Here is a 15,130-nt window from a genome sequence, read left to right as displayed (position 1 = left end):
AACCTGCTTTATTTTGATTGATATATGGGTTAATGTTTTTAACACAACTATAATTTTAAAATGCTTATGAAATATTTCTTCTGACTTTTTAATAATCTTTGAGGGTTTGTTAAAGGGAGAAAACAATACTTTAAAAAAGTACTTGATATTTTTATACTGTACATTTTTGCAGCATGTCCGTCTCTTTTTAACGCTGTTTTAGTTGCTGTCCCTTTAAGACCAGACGGTTCAACTTATTGATCGAAAATTTTGAAAGGCAGAAGCTGAGTCTTTATTTGAACTGTGTAAAGTTTACGTGGTGAAGAAATGTTAAAACAGAGATCAATTTAAAGGTAAGGATATTTTTTGCGTTAAACATACAAATACTAGAGATGTCAATGTTACTAAGTTCAACTGTTTTAAAGAAAATCCAAGCTGTAAAACACCGTTGTATGTAATGTACATGTACATTCTGAATTAACTGAAGCATGACCTTTTGCTGGTCATATTTATTTGAAAAAACAGGACTTATTTTTTGTTACAGTCAAACCTTTGGATGTAAATGTGAAGCACAGGCTTCCTTTTGTAATGAAGACAAGATAACAGTATCTGACAATGGTTGTGATAAACCGCTAAAGGCAGGCCATAGTAGTTCCTATGTCCTGATAAAAACACAAAAAGAGAACAAAAATAGAAACAACCTGCAGATAGGTCATAAAACCTTGTTGTCATCATCGATTAATTTAAAAACTAACGGCAAAAATGATCAATATAATATTAAACATGACATAAAAGAATCAGAAATTTAAAACCATAAAATATCAAATCAAGTAAAACATACAAAATGGCATAAGATACAAAAAAGTCCGGTGGTTTTAATGAAATTGAATTAATGAAATTGATTTACATATAAAAATTTTAAATGTGTGATGTGTGATATTCATGCCTCTTTACTCTGATTCCTCTAAATAGAATCCAGTAAAATAAAGTCGCCCAAAGGAACGCTTCCCTTTTCACTTTAATTTGTGCATAAATTCAGTGATTCAGTGAAGGTTTCAGATGTTTGTTAGAAGTAATTAGTGAACAAACAACAGCATGAAAAACTCAGCAGACAGCTTAGGAAGAGTTTTGTGGAGAAGTATAATGAAGGATTTGATTGTGAAATAATCCCACATTGTTCCTGTAGCATGGAGCAATGATGTTAAGTTCATCATTCAAAATTGGGTCTGCAGCACATCTGCAAACCCACCAAGACATCAGAGAAGCAGCCAGGAGGCTCCTGGCTGCTTCTCTGGAAGAGCTGTAGAGATCGACAACTCAGGTGGCAGAAAAACTGAACTTTGCAAAATATGTAAAATGTATCTAGGAAAACCAGCAAACCCTGAACACATCATTGCCACGGTGGATGATGAACGATATTGATGGCAGTATAATGATAGTGCGTAAAACTTTATTTGAAGGGGTGTGCATCAGACTGACACAACACTGTCATAAACATGACATAACATCTGTCATGAACATGAATGAGTCCTTATGAATGTCTATGACAGTTGTCATGAAGTGTCATTCAGTAAATGACACTTTTAATTCAAAGTTGCTTTAAAAGTTGCATTAAAAGTCCATTAAAAATGCCAACTTTGCATGATTTTGTAAATAATGACAATTTAATGCAACGCTGGCATTTTTAATTGACTTTTAATGCAACTTTTAGAGCAACTTTGCATTAAAAGTGTCATTATTTACCGAATGACACTTCATGACAACTGTCATAAACGTTCATAAAGACTCGTTCATGTTCATGACAGATGTTATGTCATGTTTATGACAGTGTCATGTCAGTCTTATTCACACCCCGTCAAATAAAGTGTTGCCTAATAATGTTTAAATAAATATTATTTTAAAAATTATAAGCAAGTCAAGAGACACTAATACAGAACTAACAAAGGTTCTTTCATTGGTACCATTTTAAAGTTTGTCAGTAAAATTATTAACCAGCTAGAAGAAGTAAAAGGGACATGATAATAGCAAAATAACACCATGGAGGTGATTATTTAACTTTTGATGAAAGTGAAATAATAGGGTAAACCGCAAACCCTCAGTGCTGAAGATGCTTGTCCACAGAGCGCTATATGTAAACATAATGTTGGAAAGTTAAGTGAAAGGAAAAAGGGTGACAGGCAAAACAATTCAATAATTTAGGGGATGAGTGAAATTTCTAAGTTACTTGATAACCAGAGTGAAGTTTCCACAGACAGTGGAAAGTCATAACGTGATGGTCCACTGAGTTTTATCAAGTCCAAAATCAGCGCAGCCACCAATCAGGACATTTTAGAGCACTTCATTCTTCCCTAGTGACGAGCTTTATGGAGATGCTCTTTTTATTAATGGGACTTTGTACCTGATAACACCGTCAAACATGTGACACGTACTAATACCTGATTTAATGACCACAGTGTCCCTGTGCTTGATTGGCCAGCAAGCTGACCTGGCCTAGATCTTTACGGCTTGAAAGACGAGACGCATCCAATTCAACAATGCAGAGGGCTGCAATTAAAGAAAGTTGAGTTGCGGCACCACAGGTGGATCGCCTCCATGCCAACTTCATTGATGCAGTAATTCATGCAAAAGGACCCCAAACCAAGTACTGAATGCAGATCCTTCACAGAACATTTTCAGAAGGCTGACATTTTTGCTTTAACAATCCGTTTTTATTCTAATTTACTTGAATATCGTGTTTTCTTTACCAGTAGATTATAGTCATGAAATGTGACAGAAAATAACTGTTGAAATAAACCACTGTGTGAAAATAATTTAGGTAATATCTATCAAAAGTAAAACCCAAAAGTGGGTTTTACTCCTGCATAAATCTGGAGATCAGTTATCAATGATGCAAAACTCAAATGCAAGACTTGTTTACGTGCTCTTTAGGAAGAAAGTTATAAATGACAAGTTATCAAGTCAAAAAGACACAAATCAGAGTATCGTCTGCAGAAAAGTGGATTATGGTAAATATGACCCAGGGGAAGCATACAGTATGCAACGTGAATACCGTTGATCAGCTACAGCTATCAGCAGTTGAAACTGCAGATATTAGACTGAACATTTCTACACTTGCTTCAAATATTTTCCTCTTGTTGCTGTTACTTTACCGTCTTGATCAGGGGTGGGCATCTCCAGGCCTGGAGGGCCGGTCTCCTGCAACTTTTAGATGCATCTCTACTTCAACACACCTGAGTCAAACATTGAGGTCATTAGCAGGACTCTGGAGAACCTGACAGCACTTAGGAGGTGATTCAGCTGTTGGATTCAATTGTGTTGGACCAGGGAGACATCTAAGAGTTGCAGGACACCGGCCCTCGAGGACCAGGATTGTCCACCCCTGGTCTAGATGCTTGTTTGATTATGGAGATACAGAGATGAAGAAGTAAATGCTTGTGTGTGTTTCTTATTAAAATACCTTTTATTATTACAATAATATGTACAATGTGATAGTAAAGTCTGCAGAAACCCTGTGAAGTTAACTTTGAACTTTCCTTAAAATTGTCAGGGAAGTGGATCCGTTATTGAATAACATCCTGGCCATTTCCCCCATCAACAAGCTAATACTTATTTTTACAATAGATGCAGCTGCAAACCTAATTTTATTCAATTTGAATTAAATAAATAAAAAATATGTTGTGTGGACATGATGCCAAGAATTAACTGTTAAAAAATAGAAGCTTACCATTAAGATGAAAACTACTGAAATACATGATCAGACATTTTCATCCTGGCAGAAAGCAGGACGGAAGTGCTTCATCATAGAATCGTTTATCTTATCTGTTGCTCGCTCTCATTCAGTGCACCTCTGTTGATGGAGATTAAGAGCAATAAAACCTTGATAAAGCAAGTAAATTATTAGGGTTGCATAACAGTCATGGGTTCAGCAGGTGGTCATTAGTTGTGATGAAAGTGTTTTATTAACTGCAGCTTAATGTCACACAAGATGATAACAGATCAAAACCAGATACTAGAAGTGTCTCTCTTGGTAATTTGTGGGACAAATTAATTCTGTACATATCTAGGTGTACCGAAATACATGAATCAAATTTTGTCAGTGAAGCTGTTACATATATGAGCAGATTCAAATACATTACTGTCATGTCACCTTGAACCAATAGTGCAGTCAAATTCATTTCATAATGCCAACCAGTCAAAGGCTATCTCTCTCTCTCTCACATACACACACACATATGTATATACTGTATATAGTATCTTAAGGAAGTCCGACAGATTATATTGGGTCAAAGTCACTGACTTGACAGCGACCCCTTTTCTGATGCAAGCATGTAACTAACTTTAAATATATAATTATTACAGTTACAACTATAATGACTTAATGTTCACTATAAATTTGCTGTATTGGCAACGTATCCAGGTGTTTGAAACAAACAGATTCCACTAACAACAGCTTCAGTCAAATGAATTCACACCAAATCTTACTTTTAGTGACTACTGCAGGTTCACAGTGATTAAACCCCTGAACGGAAATCTTCATTAGAGCACACATTTGCAAATGTAACTAACAGCAAATCCAGGAAGCACTCCTGCACAGATATTGTTCTAAAGACAATATTATGTTCGCATTTAATAACCGTTTGCATACAAATTATTATCACATCAAAATAATTAATTTCAAGGATTAAAAACTTTCACCATGGGTTATAATGAGTACAGTCAGGATGCAGTATAAATCTCTGTGCTTATGTAACTTGCACAGCGCAAACATTTATTTTGGTATAATGCATTCCATCTGTATCTTTGTGAGTTGGATGCATTGCACATTGTCTTGAATGTTTAGTAGGCTTCAAAATCTTACTTGATTTGATCGGTACTAATCCTTATTTGTTCTGTGTAATTGAAGAAAACCTTTGATAGGTTTTAAAACTGCTCCAATGGTTCATTATACTCTATTCCAGCTCTTTGATTATATGTTTTTATGGCCTCGCATTATGTAAGCAGCCCCTAATAGATGTAACACATCATGTTATCTGCAGCAGCCAATCCTCAAGAGGTTTAACTTAATAAATAGGTGATAGTCTTGTGTTTGTCTGATTCTGCAGAGCTGCAGGGTGAACCTGAAAGGAGGGGAGGATCTTTATACACTCATGTTAGGCAGTTATTTATCCCCAACGCGCGACCCTGCATTTATTAAAACTGATCAGATCCTGAGCAGATTTAGTCACTTATAGGTGAAGAGTGCTGTGACTCCAATCCAACCATGCTGAATCCACGCTTGCTGAGAGTGAGGAGCGCTCTGACCCGACAATGCATGGCTGAGTTCTTGGGAACATTCGTCTTGATTGTAAGTTACACTAAAGTTTTAACTCACCCTTAAAATCTTTTTTTTTTAAACAATGAGAGCATGCTTATCTGGTTTTCAACCAAAACTGCGCAATTTGGCAAAAGCAAATAATTTTCCTGCAGTTTTGCAAAGCTAATTCAAAACTATAGATAGAAATATAGCAGTTAGACAGTTTTATTGGCCCGAATGTTTTGGCGCTCGGACACCGGCAGACGACGTGCATGCAGAGAGTCTCTGCGAGCTTGGACGATCGGCTCGGGGCGAAGCTCAGGGTGGTCTTCCCCTGGACCCGGGCACTGGTGGTGGAGCTCAGCCTGGAGAGGGAGCCTGGAAGATGTCCAGGAGGATGAGGGTGGAGACGGAGAAGAAGTAGGTCGAGGAGCGACTGAAGCAGGTGGATCCGTGGTTGTTTGGCCTTTTGAAGGAGGTCTTGAGTGGTGATTGGCTGGGGCGGAGCGACAATCTGGTGCTGGTTGGCTGAGGCGGAGGCGTGATAATTGATTATGCCCCGGAAGGCTGAAGAGAGTCTCACAGGTTGAATTTACTCCTAGACTTCATTTTATGATTTATTGATTTTTCATTGTCAAAGTGATTTCAAGTGGAGTTAAAAAGAAAAAGAATCAGGAATTGACTAAACACGAGAAATTTCTAAAGAATTACATTAAAATTTGGTCATTACATATAAACAAACAATAAGACAAATGAGACAACTAGTCTGTAATGATGTGTGAGGTTATGTAGGGTTGCTACTTGATAAGGAACTATTATATCTAATTAAACTCAAGACCATTCAGTGCCTCATAGACACATGATCAGATTTTGAAATATATGGCAAAAATGATAGATTTTTTAGTCAGCGGCGTTCTAGCTGAGCTGTAGCTGCCTGATCAGAAGTTATTCACTCATTTAGAACATTTCTTATAAAAGTTAAGAACAGACAAGAACCAAACTACATGAAAAAGAACTTGAAAAAGTAAATAAATGTGAAATGGTTTAAAAGAATGAGATCTTGAGAAAATGTAGCACTGTTTAAAAAAAGCCAAACTCTACACGCATGTGTCCTTGGTTTGCTTTGTAGACCATCTAAGTTGTCCTCAGGTCTTCAGGTGTCTCCATACAGGTTTTAATTCTTAGTTTAGGTATCGACAGACAAGCTTTTCCAAAAGACCTTAGGGGTCTACAACAGCAAATAAGATAAAAGTAAGTTGGACTAAGACAGTGGTTCCCAAAGATTTTCTTCTTCACACACCAAGGCCCCCATATGGATTACAATAAAATCCCCCCCAAAAAAGAAAAAAAATCAACTGGGCACACACATCGTTCAACCAGAGATAAACCAAGACACATATTTTGTCTTCAAACTCCACTGAAGTTTATTTCACACTTCAGGTTGCAATAAAGCAAACTACAAACAAGTGTTTCTTTACAGTGAAACACTTTTGTGTCACTGTTTTTTTTTTTGTTTTTTTTTTTTGTTTTTTAGTTCTATACTGTAGAAGAGTTTTCTTTGCTCTCATTGTTATTTCAAAAATATTTCTTTCTTTTATTTGTAACAATATTCAACTTTGCTATCATCAGTACATTAAAAAAAGCCTGTGTGCAAAATGGGGTTAAAACACGAACAGCTCCCTGAGAGTTTGTTTTTTTTATCTCGCCCCCCCACCCCCACCCCACACACACACCCCTCACCCCCTTGCAATGGCACAGCGCCACCCCCTAGGGGGCGCCCCACACTTTGGGAACCACTGGACTAAGATCATTACCAGTTTAAAATACCAGTTGAGGCAATTTAATCTATTTTAAATGCACAGGAACCTCATACAAAGACATTAAAATGTCATGAAAAGACTTTGGTGTCTATTTGCATCAATTGTGATAGTTTGCAGAGGTATATTTTGTGCAGTAGTGCATAGCTTATTTTAATTGGGAGTTCAAATACCACATAAAGTGCAGTTTCTCCCATCACATGCCAATACTCTTGGGCCTCCAGATCTTGGTGTGTGAACGTTTGAGCATTGAGACTGTGACTGGGTTAAAGTGGCTCTTATGTAATAAGCAGTTATGTGACTATGAAAGCTCCATAAGCCTAGAGCATTCTGTAGATTTAAATGTATGAAGGGCTTTGAATATTTACATAAATGTTCTGCAGCTCATTATTTAGAATACAGATTTTTACACTTATTTTCATATTAGGTTTTAAAGGGATTTTAAAAAAGTATTTAGGTCTGTTGCTCTATCAGATCCAACCTTGGCGATTTTATCTCCAACCTGTAATCACTTGATTTATAGTGTGTTTTATCTTGTTGTTTTTGATATCCTTCACTTGGTTGGCAAATGTATCAGATCAATAGCTGTTACAGGAATTTTAAAGACGTAATATTCTTACAACAAAGAGATTAATATTTTATTAGACCACTCTTTGGAGCTAAGTCAGCTTCAGCATTTCTAGGAAGACTTTCCATGTAGTTTACAAGCGTTTTATTGTTTTATGTTTTCTTCCAGATTCCTATTTATGAGGGCAGATACTAATGTTGGACATAAGAAATATCTATTTCTAACACCAGTTTGACATTGAACGTTTTTAACTGGACTCACTTTTTCATCAATTTATACCTGTTGATGAGTAAGAATATTGCAGCAAAATGTATATCTACATTAAGCCTACCTTCATATTCTTCCCAGTGAAAGGAGTGTTTCTTTTGATTTAAACCTAACATGTCTCTGTTTGTGTCTGTGTGTGTTTGTGTGTCATGAAGCTCTTTGGCTTATCAGCAGCAGCGCAGGTAAAAACCAGCAGAGAGACTAAAGGCCAAACTCTGTCGATCCACCTGTCTTGGGCCGTGGGAGTCATGTCAGCCACGTATCTCACCAAGGGGATCTCAGGTAAAAGTCGAAGGCAAGCTGCAGTATTCACAGACACGTTCTCCGTGTAACGAGTAAACTCACGTTGTTAATGCATCACAGAAAATGAAAGTGAGGATTAATTGCTGATAAGCAGAAAGATAAGAACATTGACTTTTAGTGCATCAGCTGATTTGAGCCTCTGCTCAAAATGCATCAGTGACATTCGAAGTTTGGTGTTGCGCTACAAGTATCTGTGTCTTCATTTCTCCCCAGGTGCCCACCTGAACCCCGCTGTGTCGCTGTGTTTCTGTATTTTGGGGAAGCTGCGGTGGGGACAGCTGTTGCCGTATTGTGTGTCACAGCTCTTAGGGGCGTATGTGGGAGCAGCGATGGTCTACGTGCTCTACTACGGTTTGTCTTTCTGTTATTACTGTATGTGTTCCTGCAGTACCTTTCAGAAATGCTGACACCTTTTTTTATTTTAATACCAGAAGAAATAAAGATGAAGCCAAACCAATCAGTTCTATAAAAATAGAATAATATAAAAATATGCAGAACATTTTGAATAACTTTTGAAAAACTTGGATATTTTTGGGCACCTCCTCAATGAGCAGTATATTAAGGTACAAAATCCATCAGCAATATTGTATAAGAGTTCAAATATGTTTCAGTAAAAGCATAAAATGAGGCAAACCAGGTCATAATCACCTCTCTATCATCTGAAAACACTGGAAAAAAAGGTGGCCCACACATTATCTGATTGGCCACATTATCATCTGTCATAATTTTGGTTCCATGGTAAAATATTAAAATTGTTTTATTGCTTGGCACTGGTTAGGCAGAGCAATAAAAATGACAAATCTGTATTTTTTACAATGCCCGGGTAATATTATTTAAAATGTTAAGAGCAACAATAACCGATGACACAGTTCTGAAATTCATTTAAAATATGCCGAGCCCAAAACTCAACTCTACAGAAAAAGAAGAAAAATGAAAACTTCTAGATTTGGAAGGTTTTGTCATGTTTTAGGCTTTAAAAATATGGGAGAGTGGCTCAGGAATAAAGTGGGCTGCCATTTTAATAAAGCAAGGATTCAGCTTTCTGGACTAGCTGCTTTTTTATCACAATTTATTTTTCTATGCTGTGAACATCTGCAGCAACCTGGAGTAAGTCTGAAGGGGTGAGGTTTCGATAATCTGATAATTACCGGAGCTTCAGGATTTAAAACCAGCTCAGCTGAATCAGGATTTAAGGGATCAAATAAAACACCTGCAGAGATTAAAAATTCATTAAAGGATGTTTAATTTATTTTTCAAACTAATACTAAGACATTCAGTGGAGAGATTGTAATAATATTCAGAAAAGTAAGACATAAACCTAATCATTTTGTCTCTTGCTAAACCTGTTCTCTTTTTTTTCTGCAGATGCTATAATGGAGTTTAGTGGAGGCGTGTTGACCGTCTATGGCCCAAACGAAACAGCATCTATATTTGCCACGTATCCAACTGAGTACCTCCCATTAGGAGGGGGTTTTCTGGACCAAGTCAGTGTTTATCAAGATGAAAACGGAAATCTTTAGTAGCAGAACCTTCTTTTGATCCTAAAATCTTCATTTCATCAGGTAGTGGGCACCGGAACGCTGCTGTTGTGCATCCTGAGTTTGACCGAAAAGAGGAACACCCCCGCACCCCCTGATCTGATTGCTCCCATAGTTGCGGGCGTCGTGCTCGGCATCATCATGTCCATGTCGGCTAACTGCGGCGCTGCTTTAAATCCCGCTCGAGACCTGGGGCCACGCCTCCTCACGCTGACTGCGGGCTGGGGAACCGAAGTCTTTACGTGAGAACGTTCTCCTGCGTTTGCTCATTCACCTCGAATTCAGCAGTCAGACAGCTGAAGAATGAACGCCTAACACATTTACAGGAACTCTTTGCTCCGTAGTTGCGATCCGAAAGATGAGGGACTGTTTTACTCAACACCTGATAAGAATCTGTTGTTTGTTCCACGACACAAGCTGTGAATAGGATTTTAAGAGCCTCGTTCCACAAATACTTGACTCGCCAGATATTATCTGCTCAAGGCGGCGTGTGTTGACTCTTCAGTTTCAGGGCAAAACTCCAAAAAGCTTTAAGGTGCGGCTTTCCGCTGCTGACTCATTATTTACAACACTTGCAAAGAGAAGCGGCATCTCTTGTCGTTTTATTTATAGTTCAGTTTAACAAGTGATTATTAAAAAGTGATTATTGCCTGGAATGGAAAGGGTGCATAGGACGATTACTGCAATTGTATCCATTTTCCACCAATGAGAGCCCACACATCCATTTCATATGGATATTGTTAAAGTAATTTCCTTAGGTCAAGAAAAAGTGCAGATTTAATTTTTCAGAGTCTCGAAAGTCTTCTGACATCAGAAAAGTCCATTTTAAGTTGACTAATATGCTTTGAAAATCTATAGAAAGGCTGATTGTGATTTTATTTTGTCCCATCGACATTTAGATTTGTCTTAGTTTACAACACTGATAATGTCTTGCCACCTCGCAAACATTTAAATCTTGAACATTTTTGTAATTTTATTATTTCTCCTCAGGTGTTACAACTACTGGTTCTGGGTACCAATTGTGGCTCCGATTATTGGGGCTCTTACAGGCACTTCTTTGTATTTGGTCTTCATCGAATGGCAGCTGCCTGATGAACCGCAGGAGAGTCACCCAGAAATCTACTCCATCAGTGGGAGCATCAAGCCGTCCGTCGCTTTGTTGGAAAAAGTAGAGGAACCAAAGTAATTACCATGAATCCTAAATGTTAGTGAGAGATCTTTAAGCCTTCATGCCAATGCAAATAACTACTAATTGTTCGTTGCAGTTGGTTGGTGATATTTTATAAAGATGAAGTATTTAGCTCTGCAGGTAAAACACAATCATCTCCTGAGTTATGTCAATGAACTGCGTTAATCCTACTTAAAAACTACTGTAAAATTGCTGAGGTAACATAACAGTTTTACTCTGTACTTCTCTACATTTGAAAGTTGCAGTTCAATATGCATCGGTTGCATCAAAAACTCATGTTAATCTGAACAATTAATAGTAAATTACTGTAATATGTTAACAACAAGCTGTGGTCTTTTACAAGAAAACTGTAAAATACACTCCAGCACGAACCAAAGTAATCCAAAACTGAAGCGAAAACAGATTACTAGAACAAGTTACTGAATTCTTAGGAATACTGTCAAAACCGGCTGAGAAAATCAAGACTCGAAAGAGACACAATGGATAGCAAGAGGAAACTAGACGATGTAAGTGCAGAGGAGTCCGATTACAATTTGTAAAGTTCTACACAGTGGAGCAAGTTTTATCCTACAGTTGGGTTGTAGCTGTAAGTGGAGCAGGAGAAAATAGAAACCAAGAAAACTAAACTGCACTTCAACCATAGCACAAAACCAGAACCAAATCAACATGAGAACCAACAAGTCAGGAGAAGAACAGGAAATTTGTTTAGTGGTGATTATTGGTACTAAGACTCTTCAGTACTGTATGCTTCAGTGATTTTAACTCTACGGGGCTCCATTCTTGAACTTGCTGCCACTTGGTGCTATTCACTTGTAATCTTTTTTTTTTTTTTAAGAAACAAGACCAATCTCATGTTTAAGCTCAATGCCAACAGCAGCACCCTGCCTTTATGTTCCCTGGTTGATCTTATGTGGCATAACCAGTATTACAAATGGTGAGGTGGGATTGCACTGTTCCTTTAAACTCAACAAATGCTAAAACATTTCCTGTTGACTACCTGTGCAATATGTTCTGCTGTTAAATTTTCTGCAACTACATATTCCACAGTAAAATATCAGTGGTAGCAGTTGAGTTAGTTGGCAACTCAGCCACAAAGTGGTTGGCCACTTTAAATTGTAGAGTGGGGTCAAGAGATGCTGTGGTGTAAAAAGCTGAAAGTTCGCGCAAAGTCAACAAATACAGATCTCCAAGCCTTATTTTGGCCTTCACACAGAGCTCTGTATAGAGTGGGCTTATGCGCCTCAAATGTTTGGTACCAAAACCAAACATTGGAGGCCATCTGCAGGCTACAAGTAGATCTGAGAAGATCATTTCTACAATTCAATCCTACATTCTTCTTGCCTCAAGCAAAAATATATAGTGGGCTTGTTTGAAATAATGTCTTTTCTTTTATTCATACAGGCTTGTGTCTCAGAGTCTTCCCTGGAAAATGTCATATAAGCTCCTTTAAATGTGACAAATTCATACTTTTTTTAATGAATAACAAGACATTTTAATTAATTTCATGCTCCCAATGTCAGAGCACCAGTTACATATACCAACAAGTTTCTTTTTTTTTCTGCTGGTGAAGCCCAGAGGGATTATTATATTGCATTCTTTGTGTGTGCAGAAAGTGAGGAATTTGTTCCCTTTTGTGTGAAGTAGGTGCAGCACGCTTGTTGCTGACAGAGGGAGCACTGGATTTTCCTTAAATCCTGAATATGAGTGTGTGAATATGAATATGCAGGTGCAAGCAAATCTTAAAGGTTTATCACAAAAGTTTTTCAAATTGGCACTCCAATGCTTCCCAGATGTTTACACCCTATGTTAGTATGTCTAAAATAGAGAGAGACTAAACTAGAACTCGTCTTCTACAAGCATATTTTATATGAGTACAACTTTTTCTACAGGTCATTGAGAGGTTTATATTGCTGCACTTGTCTTTCCTTTGTTTTAACTCAGAGAAATTAATCGTATTTGCACAACCAGTCATTTCTTGCTTTAAGATATATAATTTTAAAATTACGACTAAAGCTGATGTGAAGGTGTGCAACTGACAAGTTGATGTTTGTTCAAATTAGTTTTTTTAATAGACCTTTTTTGCATGCATTTGTTTAATTGCACAGGCCATTGCATACTGTGTTAAAACAGATGTGTAAAGACACGTTTAATCTTTCTTCTTTGTTCATAAAATGTATTCAAAGTATGACAGTTATGTTAAATAAATGTGTAAAAAATTAAGAGTGCTATATTGTTCACATTTTAAATTCTTACATTGTAACTTAAAATTTTTAAAATTGATTTCATTTGGATGTTTTGGTGGAAGTAATGAGTATTTTCACGATAGTGGAAACAATGCTGACAATAAAGATTGCTGTAACATTTATTTGTGTGTAAGTTTTAGTTTTTTTCTTTTAAGAAGTTGTGTTGATTGATGTTTCATTTAATCTAATTTATGGTCTGTATGAAATGCAGATTGTAGTGACATAAAACAAGTCAGATCATGGTCAATATATTATAGAAACCTTACCTGTAATTTGACATAAATCCTGTGTAATTTAACTGCAAACCATCAGAAATTGTGCAGAAAAGCCCTCTTGTGGGCTTACATGATGAGCATGTTTGCTGGGTATTACCTTATTGCTTTATAAGCACATTCCATGTATTTTCTTTTTCCATCACTTGCATAAAAATATCAATATTTCAAAAGCCTGTAAGCAGCTGTTCTTTAGGTCTTCCACACCATGAGAGTCTAATGATAAGAACAAACTGTACAGATAAGCAACTTCATAACAGAACGGTCTGATTGTCTGCTATGTAGTACTGCTGGTATACTCGTCCAAAGGACTCCATAGGAGCCCTCCTGTGGGCGATAACAGTTTTAAAACCCAGCAGGGTTACAGGAGTCCAGAGTTCAGCTAGACAGTTCTTACTGTTTCTATCATATTAGCCCCTTAAATTCACTGATGTAAATTCATGTAAACTATATTGATGTAAATCGTTTTCCTGCTCTAAAATAATCTTGGAAAACTCTGAATTTAAAGCATTCGTGTATTCATACGTTTTAAAGAAAGTAAAGCAGAATTTTAGATATTGTACATCTCTGAGTCAATAAATGTTATCAAATTAAAATGTTAGTGTTTCTGAACTGTTTATATGCACAGTTTATGCCTAACAAGAAAATGGTCAAGAAAAAAAAATACTCCATTATATATTAAATTTTGCAAAGAGAGCATTTAGAAGATGCTTTAAGTTTTCTGATTAAACTTAAATGTCTCACTTTTGGAACATTAAGAAATTTGCTGACAGGTAGTAAAACATGTTTAGGAAAAATATTTTTTATTTTGGGAGAGAGCAATACACTGACTCAGTCAGATAAATTTCTTTAGATATTTGTCTTTAGATTTTTTTATTTAGAAAATCAGAGTAAATATTAGCGTCTGAGAAAACAAAAGCAAGACAGAAGAAGGTAGAATAAGTGAAACTTGACAAATACAATTCTCCTTTTGTATCTCATCAGTCACATACACGATGCTTTCCACCCATCTCTCTGCTGCAGGGAGTTTCTCCCATCTCTGGTTAATTGGTACATCTGTCCCTAAATCAAACCTGGTTCACAGGAGTTTCGGTTGGAAAAGAGAAAACTCTGTTATCTGCTCTACTTATATAATACTTGCTCAGAAACCTTCATCATCAGTTCATTCTTCCTAAGCGAAAGTTTTATTTTCCAAGACAAACACTGTGTGGGTTAAACAGCCTCTGTGAGGTCCGTTCTATTCTATTATCTGAAAATTTATGGACTCTGTTCATATTGTGCAACCTTCTAACAGAAGCAGTAAATCACATTATCTGTGACAGCAAGTCCACTGCGGTTAATAACTAAGTTACAGCCCATAGTGTTTATCCAACTCAGTGGGGCGTTAAGGCAAACCAGGAGAGACGAGTGATACGGTCCGCACATCCTCTGATGCTCAGGTGGAGACGAGTGATTCAGCACCAGGACAGTCAAGTTCACGATGAAGCTGCATACGCCAATGCTGAGGAGCGCCTTGGTCCGAGAATGTATGGCTGAGTTCCTGGGAACATTTGTCTTGTTGGTGAGTAAGACTGGAGATGTATTAATATTTCTTAAACCTGTAAATAACCATTCAGACATAAAAAATAGCATTTAGAAGAAGATATCTATTATATATATAT

General features: G+C 37.0%; 2 protein-coding genes across 3 annotated transcripts in view; both read left to right on the top strand.

The window, feature by feature from the left end:
* Window positions 1-8: 8 nt before the first annotated feature.
* LOC103478152 (aquaporin-10-like) lies at window positions 9-13,155 on the top strand. 2 transcript variants are annotated; one of them, XM_008431693.1, is made up of 7 exons: window positions 9-332; window positions 5,211-5,323; window positions 8,080-8,206; window positions 8,441-8,578; window positions 9,593-9,711; window positions 9,790-10,007; window positions 10,756-13,155. In XM_008431693.1, the coding sequence occupies exons 2-7, from the start codon at window positions 5,240-5,242 to the stop codon at window positions 10,949-10,951; spliced, it is 882 nt and encodes a 293-aa protein (XP_008429915.1). In that variant the 5' UTR covers window positions 9-332; window positions 5,211-5,239; the 3' UTR covers window positions 10,952-13,155. The 2 variants fall into 2 exon arrangements, with proteins under 2 accessions (XP_008429915.1, XP_008429914.1); XM_008431692.1 differs by having other exon boundaries at window positions 5,082-5,323.
* A 1,412-nt stretch (window positions 13,156-14,567) lies between these two features.
* LOC103478150 (aquaporin-10-like) overlaps window positions 14,568-15,130 on the top strand; it is a 7,148-nt gene continuing 6,585 nt past the window's right edge. The window contains exon 1 of the mRNA XM_008431691.2: window positions 14,568-15,030. Within this exon, the coding sequence (XP_008429913.1) occupies window positions 14,950-15,030 (81 nt within the window). The 5' untranslated portion in view covers window positions 14,568-14,949. The remainder of the gene's footprint in view (window positions 15,031-15,130) is intronic.

Source organism: Poecilia reticulata, linkage group LG16, assembly GCF_000633615.1.
Source record: "Poecilia reticulata strain Guanapo linkage group LG16, Guppy_female_1.0+MT, whole genome shotgun sequence".
NCBI lineage: Eukaryota > Metazoa > Chordata > Actinopteri > Cyprinodontiformes > Poeciliidae > Poecilia > Poecilia reticulata.
The sequence above is the reverse complement of the archived record's forward strand: the minus strand, read 5'-3'. Positions and strand labels throughout refer to the sequence as shown.